Source organism: Plectropomus leopardus, chromosome 2, assembly GCF_026936395.1.
Source record: "Plectropomus leopardus strain MGB_pleo_1.0 chromosome 2, ASM2693639v1, whole genome shotgun sequence".
Taxonomy (NCBI): Eukaryota; Metazoa; Chordata; class Actinopteri; order Perciformes; family Serranidae; genus Plectropomus; species Plectropomus leopardus.
Genome location: NC_142177.1, coordinates 11,979,081 through 11,997,977, shown reverse-complemented (window position 1 = coordinate 11,997,977; position 18,897 = coordinate 11,979,081). Strand labels below are relative to the sequence as shown.

The 18,897-nt window shown below is 41.8% G+C and overlaps 1 protein-coding gene across 2 annotated transcripts; it reads left to right on the top strand.

Moving 5' to 3' along the window:
* Positions 1 to 1,508: 1,508 nt before the first annotated feature.
* On the top strand, positions 1,509 to 18,660 carry per3 (period circadian clock 3). Of its 2 annotated transcripts, none has more exons than XM_042500964.2 (22): positions 1,509 to 1,683; positions 6,037 to 6,468; positions 8,017 to 8,174; positions 8,309 to 8,427; positions 8,612 to 8,810; positions 9,352 to 9,403; positions 9,968 to 10,116; positions 10,793 to 10,871; positions 10,976 to 11,082; positions 11,333 to 11,489; positions 11,723 to 11,831; positions 12,163 to 12,291; positions 12,385 to 12,493; positions 12,594 to 12,705; positions 12,958 to 13,097; positions 13,217 to 13,378; positions 13,520 to 13,771; positions 14,010 to 14,863; positions 14,953 to 15,145; positions 15,401 to 15,587; positions 16,951 to 17,101; positions 17,192 to 18,660. In XM_042500964.2, exons 2-22 carry the CDS (start codon positions 6,176 to 6,178, stop codon positions 17,303 to 17,305), a joined length of 3,825 nt encoding a protein of 1,274 aa, XP_042356898.2. In that variant the 5' UTR covers positions 1,509 to 1,683; positions 6,037 to 6,175; the 3' UTR covers positions 17,306 to 18,660. The 2 variants fall into 2 exon arrangements, with proteins under 2 accessions (XP_042356898.2, XP_042356890.2); XM_042500956.2 differs by having other exon boundaries at positions 8,014 to 8,174.
* The last annotated feature ends 237 nt before the right edge of the window (positions 18,661 to 18,897 follow it).

Here is an 18,897-nt window from a genome sequence, read left to right as displayed (position 1 = left end):
GCCTCGTCTGAGTATTTTTTGCTGATCTGTGACATTAAATGTCAAAAGGTTTACTCTTCTCAGGGACTTGTCCCACAGTTTGGTCTAGCTTTATAGAAAGATATATAATCCTTATAATTGTTAGGTATTGTTATGTCATTGTGAAGAACTTTCTGTAGAGAAAGGGGTTGTGATATATTGTTACATGCACCACCTGTTAATCTCACTAGCTTTTTTTTTGTAAGCCTTTACTTATTTATTAGCAAGCCCCATGAGACCCAACAAATCTTGCACAAGAGGAATCCTTGCGTAAATTTGTTTTCTTGATTTTGCTATCATTACAAAATATTACTCAAAAAGCATTCTTACAATTCCCACAGTCAGGCCTGGCTTGATCCTCTGGGGTGGACCTGGGGCAAAAATGAGCTGTAGGCCTCAACTGACCCCCTATTATAATTAATCTAGTCAGTACAAATACAATGACTGGACTGTTTGGACCCCCTGAGGGACTGTGGCCCTGAGGGAAGCGGGCGGTTCTGCCGCACTAGTCACCCAGCCTTGTTTGCCCTGTTATCATGTATATCCAGAGTTAAACACTGACTGTAATAGGTATTAAGTAATAAATAAAATGTTGCAATGCGTCCACTTTTTGTAATGTCTGTTGGGATTTGAAGCATTTATTGTATGATTTTGTTATTTGGTTAAATATTTCTATTTTGGTTTTATATGTATTTATATGTATGTAACAGTCTCCTTCCTGGGACAAAAGGCAAATTTCAGCATTTTAGAGAAATCTAGAAAGTTAAATCTAAAACTCAAATTTAAGGTTCTTTGCAATACCAAATACCATAGTTCACATAAAATAACTTTTCTTCAAGACCAGATTGTAAAACTCACAAAACCAAATCAAGGCTGCAAAAAATGATTGTTTTCAAGCAACCAATTAACAAAGTTTGGTTTACAAAATCTTAGTAAATATTCAAAAATGCCCATTACAAATTGTTAGCACCCTAGGTGGCATTATAAATTTGGTGTCAGTCTGACCAAAATCCAAAGATATTAACAATCACAGGCCAAGGCTGTCTGGCACATATTCACAGTGAGGAGCACAATCATATCAATCACAAATTCTTTGTAATTCCTTGTAATTATTTCCACGTGACTTAACAAAAACATATTGTTAATATGTCAGAGGACTGACAACAATTCAAATAAGCTAAAAAAATAATAAAAAGTGATCATTTCTTGTCAAATTCATCAAGACACATGACGTGCATCAGCGAGACCATGTAACGGACATATCCATTCATTCAGTAGTAGAGGGGTGGATGCAGCGGGCTCGTAGTGCTTGCACAGCCGACAGCGGGACTTGTTGTCTCTCTGTTGTGTAACATGGAGATCCACGTGAACTACCAGCAAGCCATGACAGACCGGCGTTAGACACGCCCACTGCCCTGTGCTACGTCCAATCACAGGGCAGATGCAATATTCGTCTATCCAATCATCGCGGATTGGGCGGGGTTACATCGCGGCCGCTTCACGTTGCACAAATGTGTCAAGCGCCTCGGAATTGATGACGGTTAAGCTTCGTGACCGCTTGAGACACAATTAAAGAAACAAATACTGTTAATATTGCCCGGTGATCAATTCGACAGAATGCTATTTCTCGGATACTGAAGCGGAGACACACCTAGAGTCGAAAAGGTAAATATTTTATCAGAACACAGAAGATTTGAGGTGTCACTAGCGAGTTGGCTAAACAGGCTAAGCTAACGTTAGCCACCTCGCCCACGACACTAACTACAGAGAACAGAGGATGTAAACAAAATAAATGATCTCGTCTTGAATTAATTAGTCCTAGTATACCGCTGTGAGTGTGTTTTGTGTAGTTCTAGTATGCTTCACGTCTCCAGAGTATGGCTGTAAGCGGTGGTCAGCTGTGTGTATCGCTAATATGTAACCGTTTGCAAAATAACATGTCTGCCACACAGGGGGCTGCAGAGGCGCTCAGCGAGTTAGAAACAAACAATATGTAATGTTACTCTGTCACTGCATGAATAACAACTGCAGTTATCATATTAGCTAACACACTCTTGCTAGCTATCAGATCACGTTACACGGTTACCATTAAGCTCGCTCACTGCCGTGTTAGTATCAGCATATACTCATGTTTGTAGTCTACATTTATACTACAGTTTATCACAAAATTCCATTATAACTGGACACATTTGTGGCAGTATACACAATAATTACATTTTAATGTCATATTTGCTGTCGTGCTGGTTGAGCAGTTTTTGCTGGGGTATTCCCCAAGCCTAAGATGTAACGCTCGTAGTGGTTACTGGGTTTACTGAGGTTACTGGGTTCATACTGGGAGGGGGTAGTGAACCGTCTAATGAGTGTCAGGTTTGTTTTGAGTGGGAGCAGGTCGTGGGATTGCTGTTGAAGTCTGAAAAGCTTTTCTTTTTCTTGCGGATGGAAGCATGTGAAACAGGTATCAATGGGGGCTTTAAATCTCTCCTGTCAGTTGTAATTGTGTGTGTTTACATAACTGTAGTGGTATTCTTGTTTTTTGAGATGACCTATATATAGGTGCACTTACAGGATCACTATACTACTTCTGTCTGCATGTACGTCAACTCATAAATATTTAACCTGTTGTCAGAAGTCAGTCACCCATTTTCACCTCAGTAAGGTGTTTTTCCTTATAAAATAAATGTTAAAATTAAGGTGTAGATAGACCACATTTACACTTAGCCAGACTGTGAATGCCATTATATAATACTGTGATCTCATAATCAAATGTTGGCCTGGGCATGTATATCCTGCAAGGCTTTTACTTCCGTATTTGAAGGGATATTGGGTGGGTGTTTTTACATGCAAGTGAGGCTCAGCTGAGTTTCATCCAACCACAGATCAAATCAAGATGATGGCTTGAGTGTGTCTGAGAAACTCGTTAATACTCCTGTATTGCATTTCATCTCACTTATGTTGTTGCAACTGTATAAACTTAAGCTTGACAGTATAATAGAGAAGAAGCTATTAAACAAAGATTTTAGATTTTTTTCTGACAGACAAAGGACATTTAGGGGAAACAATGGCTGATGGCTCTTTGACCTGGAATTTCACTGTTGTAGTAGTAGATGTTGCAAACTCCCATTTGACCTCAAGTGCCCCCCCCCTCCCCCACACACACACACACACACACAAAAAAATAGTCAAAGTTGTACTCTTACGGGATAAAGTGTGGCCCTGCTCTGCTCAGAGTTTTAATTTTTGTTTTACTTCTGGCTTTCATTTATTTTATTTTATTTTTTGGCCATATAAATGTAACTGCATATATGCCATTCAACAGTTTAACTCAACTTGCAGGCTCTCAACTTTTAATAATTAATGAATATTACCTCCATGTCTACAAACATTACTGATGCGAACAAATAATTGACAGTGTATAAATAACTATATATTTGTATGTTTTAACTATTTATTTTACCATTTTAATTTTCATAATCACTATAGTAAATGTCTGGTCAATCAGTTGGAGTGATAGTGTGTTCCAAACACAGATTTCAGTGATATGACTTAACTTTTGTTTACATGGTTGGAGTGTGCTTTAAACAAGAATTTAAACTCACAGTTTTTCCCCTCGAAGGGATAACAGCACAAATTACTAACCTGCCTCTGCACCTTGACCGTGGCCTTATCAGGTTTGTTTTTGTGCTGTAAAATTAAGGCAAGGCCAGAGCATTGTCCCAACACCACAGTTGTCACAGGATTGCGTCTCTGCATTGTACACGCACACACACACACACACACACACACACACCCCGATATACATTAATGTCTCAAGTAATGGGAGTATGGCTTATACGCTCTGAATTGAGCAAGCTGGTTATGTAATCCTGCAGTGACGACCTGTTGAACGACGCAGGATATTTTCACTGGCTCCCGTTATCTCTCAGTGTGTCTTCCTCTTTGTCTGTGTTGCACCTATCTTGTCTCACTGCAGTGTGTATATGGTAATAGCTGCAGTTTTTGTTTATTTTTTAATAACTGATACAATCCCTAAAAGGGCTGGCAAGAGGCAGTTGAGTGGAGAAGGCAAATGCGTACATTTGTTTACTTTGTAATATTTTGTATGATTTTAGTAAAAAAAACACCACAGAAAAAAAAACTATTTTGAAATATAAACCAATGTGGGATGTGTTACTGTATCTGTAAAAAAAAAAAAAAAAAAGTAAGTAAGATTTGTCACTTCTGAGTGTCTACAGGGGATTTGAAGTGCAGGTGATTTGGAGGAAAAATGGAGGAAAAATTCTCAACTATTATGCTGGAGAGTATCACGTGATTGTTGTGTTATTGGTGGTGTGTTAAGGCTGGCTTCTGGAAAAGTTGTACCTGTTGTTGGCAGTATTGATGGATGGAATGTGCCCATATGTGTGAATCGTAGATGAGTCACAAAGCAGTGAGTCAGTTTGACAGTCTGATAGTATAATTGTATTGAATAATGAGGCAGATTGTGTTTGTTCACATTTGAGAAATGAAAAACACAGTCTTATTGCACGAAAGATTTTACTTGTTTATTATTTGATCATATGTTTTTGGCTTTTACATTTGGAGCTTTTGCCACATGATATTTGGCCTTCGTTTTTGGCATTTTAATTTGCTTTGGTTTTTTCCTGCCGAGGTATTTTCAATGGCAGATGTTTTGACAAGTCATATCAGAAAATGCACAGGTGCATCTAATTTTGTCATGAGTGATGGCTCTGCAGAGTGCACCTAAAAGGAATGCAGCAATCATCAGCGTCATTTCTCACAGCTACAAAAACATCTGTTCAGCCTTTTAACAAAAGGATCAACATGCATCACTTTTAAAGGTGTATGTAACATTTTTCTGTCTGCTAGGACAAAACAAGTACAATGTGTCTGCAGGGGCTGGAGCTGGTTCCTCTGCAGGTTTAGTGACTTTGTCATTACCTCCCCAGTAGGAGTGTAACAGCACACAAAATACATGGTTTTGTGTGAAACTCAGTTCTGGGGTCACAGTTTGATGTGTCTCCATCAGTGGGGGTAAAACTAAATAAATAAATACAGAAATAAGTTTTTTAAAAATGTAAGCAACAGTGGTTCAGTGGCCATAATTCTTACTTCGACAGTTCAGACACTCAATACTAAAATATTGCAAATGAGAAAGAAAAAAAAACATATTAGAGTATTGCTCAATTGTAAAACTCTGACTTGTTGTTATTCCCTGAACTGCAGTTTCCATTCATTCATAAAAGGTAGGCACACTGGACTGGCTAAAATGCACACGTTTGATACAAATCATTGAAATTTACTGACCCGGCTACCCAGGCACAGATGACTAGCATGCTATAGCTCTACCAGAACTTGTGGGGTAAAAGTTCTGCACCACAATTTTCGTTCTGCACGTGAAAATAGTAGGCATAGACTATTTTGATAGTAATTGATTGGATCATAGTGCGTACCGAACCAAGGAGGTAGCATACTTAACAGTTTGGGACGAAAACATGTATTGTTACTATGGCTGGAAAATTGATACTATATGTATATTGTGATATGAGGCAAGATATCTTCCTAGAGTTTTGATATTGTAATTTCACAAGTGTTGTCTTTTCTTGGTTTTAAAGGCTCCAATACAGTAAAGTGAAGCAATGGTTTTTCACTTACTAGACTGTTGTAGTTGTTGTTATTTGCCTTTACCCATGGTATTCTATCCACATTACTAGTAATTATTTATAAGAAATATCACTGGGGAAATATTTTTTAAAGCAGATAAAGTGAACCCTACAATATATATGAACTATACTGATATTGAGGTATTTGGTTTCTTCTTCGCATTATTATTATTTTATATTAATACACAATTTTTAAAATAATATCTTATAATGCAGCCGCACATCTCTCAAATGGATGGTTTTTCAGTCACAGTTTTCAGTCAAATAGTTGTTTTCGACTATGTTTTTAATTCAGTCCTGCAAATGTTTGTTCTGACACTGTTTCTTATCATCTCTCTTTATTTCCTTTATTTTACAGTGGTCAAGGCAGATCCTCACATCTTACTTTAGGCACTAATTGAATGAACATTAATTTATTGTCACCACATGGAACCCATTCCTCTTCTTGAGCACATAAAGACTCTTACTGACCACTGTGACTGGACAAATTATTATTGATGTGTGACCAAAGCGTGGAGATGCCTGGAGGTGACAGTGGTCCTGATGGGGAGGAGCCTGCAGCACTGTCCAGCGGAGGAAGAGGAGGAGGAGGAGTGGAGTCGAGGGTGACGTCAGAACAGCAGGACGGAGGGGCACAGTCAAATCGCCTCAGGGGGGAAGAGAGCGGAGCTTCAGGTGGGGATGTGGGGCAGGAAGATGAGGAGATGACTAGCGGATCGCATGACCTTTCCTCTTCGGCCAATCACAGCCCTGGCAGCGTCACAGGATCCACCTCAGCTTCAACTAAGAGGTATTTGCCTGATCGGATGTGTCCTAACTGGTTGACGTATACTCACATAGTACCACAGTGACATAAGGTGCTGCAAAACAAGTTTTAAAATGCAGCACAGCACACCAAAGCAGTGGCTTGCATCACTGAATATCAGCATGCATTTCTGTCATAATGTTGACACCTTTTGCACCTTTTGGTTGCAAAATTACAGTCTTTTTCAACCTAGTTGAGCGGCACAATATTGTTTTGTTTGTTTCTTTGTTTTATTGTTTGTCAGTTTGCAGGATAAACACATTACAAAAGACTGCAATATTGCACTTTGAATCTAGTAATAATGTATTAAATTACATTGTGTATGTAGGTGCCATTTTGTCTGATACACACCATGCTGTTAACTTTCTGACCAATCAGACAGAGCCCTCACTGTTAGGCATCATGTGATAGGTCAGAATCTGCACGCATGCAAGTAAAGGTTTTTTGCATTAGTGTTGCCATACTGTTCTGCGTGCTTGAAGGAGGAATTTGTGTCAAGTGTGGCTAATGGATTTATAAAGAGAACTGGATTCAGTGTTTTGTGTAACCCCCATAGAGCAGGCGGACCAGAGACTGACACTGTCCAAGATAGCTACTTCCAGTTTAGCGCTATAAATTTGAATGGGGGTAAAATGATTCAATCGTTGGCTCTTATTGACTTTCCAAATGTTATTGAACTGAATGGATAGTGAGATTAGTCTTTTTGCGGGAGCTGTTATGCTTACAAAAATGTATCCACTGGTTTATAGACTTCTCCTTTGCCATGTAAGTCTATTGGAAAAAGTCTTTTTGGGCCCCATAGCATCAAATGACTGTGAAATTCCACTGTTTGGCCACTTACGAAAATTGGCTCCAAAGTTCTGCGTGCTTTGTGGGGGCCTGAGGGGAACTGGTGCCCATTAGCACGGCAGGCATCGGGCAACATTGTTATTGTGATATTCAGCAGCATTATAGCATATTTTCCTCATATCATGCAGCCGTACAACTTAGGTTTTATTTTTGTAGCTCTTGCTTTAAGTTCTATTCATTGTAACATTGTACTCACCGAAGAAATAGCTGATTCTCCATTGGAGTAAGACACACACTCAGGCAGCTGGTCATACAGGTTATAAACAAGTCTCCAGTTTGGCCAGATCACTTACAGAAACATAAGTCAGCCCCACCACAATTTTGCTAGTTACACAGGGAAAAAACATGTCTACAGCAAAAAGGGATGGTCAAAGTTTCTCTGTAACTGTGATGAATATTTACAAACAGCAAATTTTACAATTTGCCGTTTGTAAAAGAACTGTGTTTGTTTATGAAGAAGTGGTGGCTTTATATTCTGTGTATATGCAATAGAGTCCAGACCTCTTAGAGCGTAGAGTACAGGTCTGCTTCCTGTCCCCAGAGTCAAAACCTGTAATAAAGAATAAGCATTCAGTCTTTATGCAACACATATCTGGAACAAACTCCCAGAGGACTTGTGTTCTGCTTCAACTTTCAGTTCTTTTAAATCACAGTCAAGTTAACCTCTCTGAATGTGTGTAGCAGTGAGAACACCAATGGTAGCAGAGGGCAGGCCCACAGAGAGGTGATGGTCACAGTGGCTGAGATGAAGAAGAGGATTCCATCAGACAAACGCAGTCGCAGCAAAGCCAGCACTGTGGAGGCCTTACAATACGCACTCAACTGTGTCAAACAAGTGCAAGGTAAACTCAGTAACACTTTGAAAATGTTTTGTTTTTTTTTTTCTTTGAAATCAGACTAGTGCTTGTTTACTCCAAAAAGCTTGATATCAGTTGGTCTTGTTTCAGACAGCATGTGTTTGTGTTTTCCTCTGCAGCCAACAGCGAATACTACAAACTGCTGATGCGAAATGGCCAGGATGAGAGGAGAGATGCTACTGTTTGCACCCTGGAGGAGTTGGAGAGAGTCACATCTGAACACACACTTAAAAACACGGTATAAACACACTCTCACACACATACGTATGCTTACATACCTATGTGCACGATTATTTTTGCCTCACGCCAGGGCATGTGTGTGAGTGTATGTGTGTTTACTGCCTTTGCGTGTGTCTGTGACTTGGCTCGCTTGTGTGCGTGTTTCCACGTGTGCGTGCGTACGTCTCTGTGTCTGTGTGTAGGACTCCTTTGTGGTGGTTTTCTCCCTGTCGAGCGGACGCGTGCTGTATGCGTCGGAGCAGGCTCCCAGCATCCTGTGCTGCAAGAGGAAGTTCCTGGAGTCGGCCAAGTTTGTGGAGCTGCTCTACCACCAAGACGTTAATGTCTTCTATTCGCACACGGCTCAGCCGCATCTGCCCCCCTGGAGCAACTCTCATACAGGTGTGTTTGGACCACATTTATTCAACTTTATTCGGTTTTGGTTTAATTTCAGTGTTATTTTGGCATGTATTAGATAACTGAAGTTTTTGGTTTGTTATTGTTATTTATTACAGTTTGTTTAGTTTGTATTAGTGGTTATTCAGTTATAGCGTAGGTTCATTGTTTTCCTAGGGCATGGTGTTTTCACAGAAAAACTTTTTTTTTTTGTTTCAGCATAAACTCATGTCAGAAAAATGTACGGTGAGATTCAGCAGCTGTGACTTACTCATGAATAATTGCATAAAGAAAAAAAATACTGACAACACAATACAAAACAGCCAATACATTAGTTTAAATGTATTTTGGTCAGGTTTACAAGTAAATAAGTTAGTTATATATTAGAATTCTCAGGTTGTATTCAAAATAACTGTATATTTGATTTTATAACTGTGTTTTCAAATGATATTGTCATATTTTTTGTAATAATTGTGAATCATTGGAGATTACTGAGAGAATGAAAAAGACTGGCAGATAACACATTTTTCTCCATTTGTCTCTGCAGCGGGGGTTCTGTTTGACTGTGCTCAGGTCAAGTCTTTCTTCTGCAGAATCAGGTCAGTATCTTACTTCTGTTCTCATCTTTTCTCATCTTTCCTTTAAAAGGGCCTCCCATAAATCTGTGATTTCACAGTAATGGAAATTCAGTGGGGAAGAAATGGTTATGTTGAGAAACTGAATCACAGATTGTTTTGGAACAGTCAATTTTGAAACTCAGGTAAGGTAAGAAGGTATTCAGCGTTTGAACTGATATGATTTAGCAGCACTAACAAATACTGTGAAAATGCATCCTCTTCAAGACCCAACTCTTTCGGAAAATTATGAGCCACAAGCACCCATCTTTACCTCTAGATTGCAGTGAAGCACAGCTGAAAGTCACTTTCAAAATCTCCTCATACATCCTGCCAACCCCAGAGGACTTTGTGACTTATGCAGCTAAAGAGAGAACAAGTTAGCACAAATTGTTTTAAGCAATTTGTTTTGTTCATTAAAGATGGAGGTGTGGCTGTAGTCTGGATCCATGTAATGGCCGTATAATTTTGTCAGTGTTTAGTAGTAGAAATGTCTTATGTTTACTTCATAAATCACGGTAGACATTACAATTTAAATTCATGTTTTAGGGGTGGGAAGGACCGTGAGGGTGAGATGCGTTACAACCCGTTTCGGGTAACACCCTACCTGCTGACGGTGCAGGGAACAGGAAGCATTGAGGAAGAGGAGGAGCCATGTTGCCTGGCGCTGGCTGAACGCATCATCTCTGGATATGAGGGTAAGATTATTAGCACCACAAACTGCACAAAACCCAAACAGCCTTTACCAATGAAAAGTTAACAAGTTGTTTATTTACTTCATTTTTTTCTTATTGAGAATATCTCTTTTGTTTCTGAGAAAAGTCCCTTTGACACATTGTGATGGTGAAAGTGTTTGTTGCGTGAACCCAAGCTTAAGGGCCTCATATGTCTAAAGAATCCTTAGGTTTAGTTTTTTTAAATGCATTTGCACTCACCACAGATAGTCCCATAAAGACTGAAGAAGAAGATGTCCTTAAATGGTGCTTTATTTACCACCACATACAGAACATAGTATGCAAACCACTCTGTATTAGACTGTGAAATGATGTGTGGTTTCTGCAGCATATTAAAGTAGGAATAATATGCATTTATGATCATGCTCAGTATGCAATTTACCATTATTCCAACTATATGAAACTACATAACACTGAACAGAAGGTAAAAATTTACTGTCGAAGCTGGAAACTGAATACAGCCATCATTGGCGTCGTTCCCTAATTGGCTGAGACGTTATTTGCTACTTAATGCTACATGGTGGCAAATGAACCTACTGACCTATTTTATTGGTCCACAAGGAGGAGCTCAAGTATTATTCAAAAGCCCTAACGCTGACCTTTTAAACACGTATCTCATTGGTCTTATTCGCTCATGCAGCTCCTCGGATCCCCATGGACAAGCGCATCTTCACCACAACTCATTCACCTGGCTGCGTGTTCCTGGAAGTGGATGACAGGTCAGACACACACACACACACACACACACACACAATCAGAGTTAACGTTGAAGTTTGAAAATGCAGTGTATTGATGAGGCTAATTTGATGGACATAATCCACAGGGCTGTGCCACTGCTAGGATACCTTCCCCAGGATCTGATCGGCACGTCATTGTTGACTTTCATTCACCCGGACGACCGTCTCCTCATGCTGTCTATGCACCGGAAAGGTACGTGATAAAGGAGGACGTTCAAAAAATAGACCCTGTTAGTTTGCTGAGATGACAATTTGTCATTGAGTTTGACACTAATCATAGTAAAACAATCGGTAAGTTAATCAGTAACATAAATACTTAGTTGCTCCCCATATTGGGATCCACTCACAGTGTTGCTCATAGTGACCAATCGGTGACGCAGTCTGCCACATCTTCACCCCTGTCTTGTTATTTTTTCCTCTCAAACTCTTCATGATGTGTGTAGTGTTGAAGTATGCGGGCCAGTCTCCATTTGAGCACTCTCCGATGCGCATGCGTTGTCAGAATGGAGACCACATCACCTTGGACACCAGCTGGTCCAGCTTCATCAACCCTTGGAGCCGCAAGGTGGCCTTCATCATCGGACGGCATAAAGTCAGGACGTAAGTAGCAACAGCATAACATTAAACAACTTTAAAGCATTTAATTCACAAATACAGCCTCCGTGCTTTCTGTGCGCTCAGGTGGAGAATTAAATTTGCACAGTCCGTCCTGTAATCCACCTGCTTTATGGGAAAGTGCTGCATCAGCTTTGTTGTTGTTGCTAAGAGAGTTATTAAATGAAATGATGTCAGGATAAAGGTGACATCACTCTGTTGTCCTCTTTTGCCACCAGGAGTTCACTGAATGAGGATGTTTTCGCTGCACCGACGAAGGAGGATGTCCCAGTCACCTTTGAGGAGATTAAAGATCTGCAAGCAAAAATCTATAAGCTTTTCCTGCAGGTCATTATTTCAGCCCTCAAAAACTAAATATAATTTAAATACGTATCAAAATGTATCATTTGATAATGAACAATGAATTTCATAACATGTTTTATCACCCAACTGTATATTTGATAGTGATCTACATGTCTATAGATGTACACATTAACTAATACAAACACACACCTGGTACAAACAAAATCACTTAAAATGACATTAGCATGAGAGGCATTTAAACACAAAATTAAACAGGTGCAAGTACGCCTCTCCCTACACACACATGGCTTTTACTTTATCTTTCTGTCTGTGTGTCAGAGTTTCTCCAGCATTTCCTTGTGTTTCTCCTCCACAGCCGGTCCATAACAATGGTTCCAGTGGTTACGGCAGTTTGGGAAGTAATGGCTCTCATGAGCACTACATCAGTGTAGCTTCTTCAAGTGACAGCAACGGAAACCTGTGGGAGGACTCACACCGGGAACCGGTGAGACACCACAGTGACAACACAAGCCAGGAAGTCAGTGTTATACCTGCTGCCAAGGATAATCATGCTAATAAAATATGTGTTTTATTGTAGATGACTTTGCAGCAGATCTGTGCTGATGTTAATAGAGTCAAGAGCTGGGGCCAGCAGGCTTATCTGGGCTCCAACCACAAAATTTCTCTTCTTGGCAAACCAGCTACAGGTAATGCAGCTCCAAGTACGAATGCAAAACATAGAAAATATACAACATCAAAATGTGCAAATGTTTAGATGTTGGCTAAAATAACCCTCTATTCTCCCAGCACGTCTGCCGCCTGTAGTCACCAACCCTGAGGTCAGAGATCGAGAAGAAGGCAGGAAGCAAACGCATATTCCCTCCTATCAGCAGATCAACTGTGTGGACAACATCATCAGGTGTGTGGTGGTTGCTTTAGCGCTCTGAGTCCACATCTACACTCGTAGGTCTTCATTTTAAAACAATCTCCGAGCATTCCGAGCATTTTAGCACCATTTCAAACTGAGCTCTATCCATATTATCACAGTCGGAAATACATGTCACATGCCCATTCACATGAAAAACACAGTAGTAATAAAAAAACAAAATAAAGCAACAAAAAAGCTCCCAATTCTAATCGCACTCTTAACTGTGTGTTTTCTGCTTTCCAGATATTTGGAGAGCTGTACAGGCCCCGCCCTCAAGCGGAGGAGTGACTCTCATTCCCTGGACACCTCCTCATCCTCATCCTCTACCTCAGAGGATGACAAGCCAGCTGAAGCCACCGACGTAGCTCAGGCCAGCTCCGATGGTATAAACACACCACCTACACCACACAGTTTACTACTCGCTTAAAATTTGGGTAATCGTCTATTATTTTTTCTGCAAAAGCATCATTAACTGTCACACTTGTTTCTCCTCACTTTGCAGTGGTGTTGGACAGTGCAGCATCAGTGGCCCCTACGGCCGCAGCAGTTGTTGGAGCGCCTCTGACAGACATGACAATGTCCACTAAGGCCATGAGCGTGGTCTCCGTCACCAGCCAGTGTTCGTACAGCAGCACTATCGTCCATGTGCCACAGCCTGAATCAGGTAAAAATACACTTACATGTGCGCGTCAGAACATTGTTGTCACTCAGAGGCTCTTTTGCAACTGCTCTGTAGATCTTACATTATAATCAATGCCTGTTAACTGTCTGTTGAACATGTTTTTCCCCTAATGTTCTCCCACAGAGGCCACGGCACTGGAGGACGCCCCGATGGGCAGTGAGCCCGCTGATGCTGCTCCGACCTCTGTCCGTCCAGCCCCAAGTCCTGCCACAGAGGAACCACGGTTTGTAGGCCTCACTAAAGAGGTGCTGTCAGCCCACACCCAGAAGGAGGAGCAAGAGTATGTGGATCGATTCCGCCATCGGATCCTCCAGAGTCCCTACAGCTCATATCTGCAGCTGGACAACAGCTCAATGGCTCACTCCCACCACCCAGGTGTGTTTTTACTGAAGAATATTTATATGATTTTTAACAGGACACCTTATTTATATATGTGTGTGTGTGTGTGTGTGTGTGTGTGTGTGTGTGTGTGTGTGATTTACTGCAAAATCTGTCCATATCAGCGATGCACTCCAGTCATCTCTCCACTTTGTCACATATGTCTCAGTCCTGTCCATAACTTCAGCCACCTTAGATCAAACTTATTCTGCAACCTCTGTCCGTCTCACTGCAGGAGATTACCTACGTCCGGTGAGCGCTGGTGGACTGAACCGCTCTAGGAGAGGAAAGCCCAGATACAAGCGCCCCAAACCGCAGGGTTCTTCAGACAGCTACGCCTCCCCCGCTGGCCCTTCTCGCCGTGTCCCAGACTCCTCATGGCCCTCCTCAGAGTCCTCACAGCCCCAAATGGGGGTGCCCTTCAACCAAACGTCCCCACTCCAGGCGCCATTCTTCCCCATGATGGCGACGCAGCCTGGTCCTGAGCCCAGACCACAACAGGTGCCTGAACCAACCCCCATGGTGCCACAGCCTCCTGACCAAAGCCAGCTCAGCTACAGTTTCAACATCATGCAGCCTGCTCAGAGCCTGCTGGGCATGCAGCCAATCCAAATGGAGCCCTTTCATACTCTGCAGAACTTTCCCAACCTGCAACCCATGGCTCCAGTCCAGGGCATCAACCCGTACATGACTCCAGTCATGGCTGTCATCCTGCCCAACTACCCAACATTCACTCCAGGTTACCCGTCCAGTTACCCACCGCCTGCGCCTTCCATGCTTCCCCAGGCTCCCGTCACCATGTCAGGCTTTGCTCCTGGTGGTGTCCCCTTCCCTCAGCCCCAGTTCCAAACCCAGCCTGCCCCTCTCCCTCAGACATGCTTGGGCTCTCTGCTCTGCTCACCCAGAGCCAGCTCCTCTGTCGGGGAAGAGGAGGAAGCAGCCGGGCCTCGAGCTTTATTCTCCAGCTCTCGATCGAGTTCTCCGCTGCAGCTGAACTTGCTGCAGGAGGAGCTACCAAAGCCGAACGAAGGGCAGAGCAGCACCGGGCACAACCACACCGAGAGCCTCCATGAACAACATGCCAACCAGGTCAGTCTGTCATACATATCCAGAATACCTTGATAGACAGGCATAAGTGCTTGGCTAATTTCTAACTGTTAAACCTTTGCCTTGATCAGGGTGATAACCCCAGTGAGTCTGGGAACCATGACGCTCAGTCTACATCCAGTGAGCTGCTTGACCTGTTGCTGCAGGAGGATGCCAGGTCAGGGACTGGCTCCAACGCCTCAGGGTCTGGGTCAGGGGAGTCTGGAGGCTCCCTGGGATCTGGCTCTGGATCTGGCTCCAATGGAACCTCCACCTCACACACTGGTAAGAGAGAAAACACACACACATACATAAGAGACAGAAACAAGCACTGCCCCTTTGACAATATTTGTGACAAACATTCACAGTTGAAACAACCTGCACTGAACACTGATTTCAATGCATTTTATGACACATTGCAAATGAGTAAAGGAAGTTGAGCACTTCTCAAGCAGTTGAGGACACTGTAAGACAGAGGAGCAACAGTTTCGCTTTCTGAAAGGGCCAAATGACTGATACAGATCTCCTCCTCGCATACAGGCAGCAGCAACAGCAGCAAATACTTTGCCAGCAATGATTCATCGGACACATCACGCAAAGCCCGTAAGAGCCAGGAGGCACCGGCAGAGCACCAACACAGCTTTGACACTCGGGTGGACAACTCTCTGTGGGGCATGATCCAGCACACGCCGGAGCATGTCATGATGACGTACCAGATCCACACCAGGTACACACAAAGAAACATTTGTGTTGACATTACACACTGACATGTGGCCATAAAAACATTTCAACCTGAGCAGAGAATCAATGTGATTTGCAGTGAAATCCACCATTTTATGGGGGGAAGATGTACTATAAAGCAATACTCATATTATATTGTATTTATATGTAATGATTATAAGATGGTATACCCCTTTTTGCAGTATGTTTTTGGATTAAAATTTTTTTTAATATAAATACTTTAAATGAAACCAACCTTGGCAAAAATATAATATTTACCCTCTTTTAAATGCACTGTAATGTGTACATGTTTAATTTTTCGTTTTCATAATTGAGCAGTTAATTCAGTTTTTGGTGACTTTAGAAGCTGAATAACAGCTCTGGTAAAATGTATTCCTTACTCATGTTTTCCAGTTCCCTGTCAAGGTCTTTGAAGCATCTGGTTTTGGGACCAGGAAATGATCAGCATTAAAAAAAAAAAAAAACAGCCACAGAATTTTATAATAAATGTAAAAAGTGATTTTTGTATGATTTCAAAAGCTAAACTTCTAATAAATACATCTGCTGATCATGAACTCTGTTCAGGAACCAATCCTATAATTGACCTGCATGTAGTCTATTAATGCAAATCATTAGTAGTAGTGGTAACACGTACGCACGTCAGCACAGGTTATTTCCCTGATGAAATGTCAAAATCTTGCCCATGCCTTGTCTTCACAAAGAAGTCATAGACTGTTAAATCTCTTCCTTTGACATGACTCTAATGCAAACAATAGTGTGTATGATATTATAATGTGCGTCGATGTAACCCATGATTATTATTAGTCTTTTAGAATTGGCAAGATCTGTGCTGTCTGGTTCTTGTTTGTTAATGTAAAATTAATAGGGGGGGGGGGAGTAAATGTGAACAGGGACTGAACCAGAACTTATATGCAACATTGTATCATTTTTGTTCCCTTGGTGAGGACCAAATGAACCCAACTACAAGTGTGACAGCACCCTTAATAACATTGCGCGATACCGTACGGCTGACTGACAGTTGTTTGATGACTCAGTCTCTTTCATTTCCTTGAACTTTATGTTAACATCAAAGCTACTTCTCAGACCTGGTTTTAACACAGCAAACTGATTTATTTTTCTGGACAAATACAGTTTTCACTGGAGTTGTCCTCACATGAGGGTAGCTACTAAAAGATACGGTGAAATGTAGCTCTAAAGGTGCCCTCTGCTGATTTGATTGTGTAACGACATTGTCCAAGTCAGAAATGTAATACTAAAAAGAAAAAGGAAAAAAAAGTATTTTCTTATACTGTATGTGTAAGGTGTTGTTTAACTCATCGTCCTTGTATTTGGTCTTTTCTCTCCTCCAGGGACCAGAATGAGGTGTTGGCAGAGGACAGGGAGAAACTGCGGGTGCTTCAGCCCCTCCAGCCCTGGTTCACCCAGGAGCAGAGAGAGGAGCTGGCTGAGGTCCATCCCTGGATCCAACAGCACACCATCCCACAGGAGATAGACACACAGGTGTGTATGTCTTAATCACACACACCCTACAAACATATTTACGTCACTGCTCGACTGAACACACGTCTAAAGCATCTTTGTGTCTCACAGGGTTGTGTGAGTTGTAACTCGGGCCCAGGGGTCGTCCACTCCCCTCCTCACCCCACTGCCCCCGATAGCTCGTCCCCTCAGCAGGACCCTATCGGACCTGTGGTGGACACTTGAGAGACCTGGGTCTCGATCAACCCAGCTCTCAACCAGCCCTGCCAGAAACCTCAACAACTCCCACCATGCATCTCTTCTGACCAATATGGAGGAGTGGGTCCCTATGCTTTAGTTTGACATGATTTGTAAAGGTATCAGAGGCTGGGCCAGGCCCAGAGAGAAAGAGGAGGCAAAAGACATGGGCATTTTCTCATTTTCTCCGTCAGCCTAATGTGACTGCCTTTGTCGGACCATAAAAATTCTACCTTTCTTCTTTTTGTGTTGAGGGACCCCTGTAAGGGGTTCAGTTTGTATTTAAGACTGACCAGTAATTGGCACCATGGACAACCTGACACTCAATATAGGAAGATGGTCCCATGGTTGATGCCCCTAAACAAGAGCACTGTGTACGCGCACACACACACACACGGTCTGTCGGACGAGTGTGACTAGGAGACAAAGACAGTGCTGGCCCAGTTTGAGTATCAGAACACACACCAGACTCTTCTCCAGAGACGTGGAGTGCAGGTTGTACAGTAAATGTACCACAACTTAACTGCATAGTAACGTACCATGCTTGACACATGGTAGATTTGGTTTTTTTGTTGTTTTTTTTGACATGAGGACAAAGACACATTTGCTGCTCTCTGTTTATAATGTTCAGATTCTAGTCTTGTAAGTTAATTGTTATTGGAGTGTATCTTGTTATTCCATAGGTTGCTTTCCTCTTGTCTAGAACATTAGTTTTTATGTTACTCAGTCTCACGAACAACAGCAAACGTGATGATCATTTCAATTTAAATTTAGTGCTACAACACAAGTCCATCCCCAATGTCCCAAACATCCTGTAACGAGCCCCCCCCCCACACCGCAGTGTCCTGGTCATCACCCTACAGTAACTGTAGCTTACCTTTAATTGTAAACGCACAGCTTGGCCCCAAATGTCCTCTGATCCTGGGTTTACTTACTGAATGAATTTCCTCTTAGACTCTGTGTCTGTTTGACTGACTGTGTGTGTGTGTGTGTGTGTGTGTGTGTGTGTGTGTGAATGAGACCTGAAGAGGGGAATTAATGAACCCATTGTAGTTCTGTGAATGTTGTCGCTCTTTTTCCCGCACTGGCTTCAGATTGCAGGTGAGTGAGTGAGTGATCTGACCGATTGAAAGCTGCTTCCTTCGATACAGTTGTTCAACAGCGTAAAACAGACCAGGGTTTTCTACAGTTTTTAGATTGAAAGTATATTACAGTACAGTATGTATTTTATAGAAAAAGGACACAAAACAAACTTCACAAAGTTTATAAAAAGCCATTTGTCTTGAATTCAGGGACTGTTTGTTTGTGACACAAAGGAATGAATAAATGAACTATGTACCGAACGTGCACTTAGCTGTGACTGTATGTTGAAGGAGTACTTTGCCCAAAAAAATGACCATTTGTACAACAATTACTCAGCCCGTGTTACGTTAAGAAAACTGCCTCTCCAGTGAGAATCCAAATCACTCCATTGTTTAACAATGCCAAGACTAGATCAAAATATTTGTTTACAAACTCTCACACACCTCGTGCAGTATAACTCAAGTCTTTTTTATCCAGTCGTATGCTCAGAACTTACC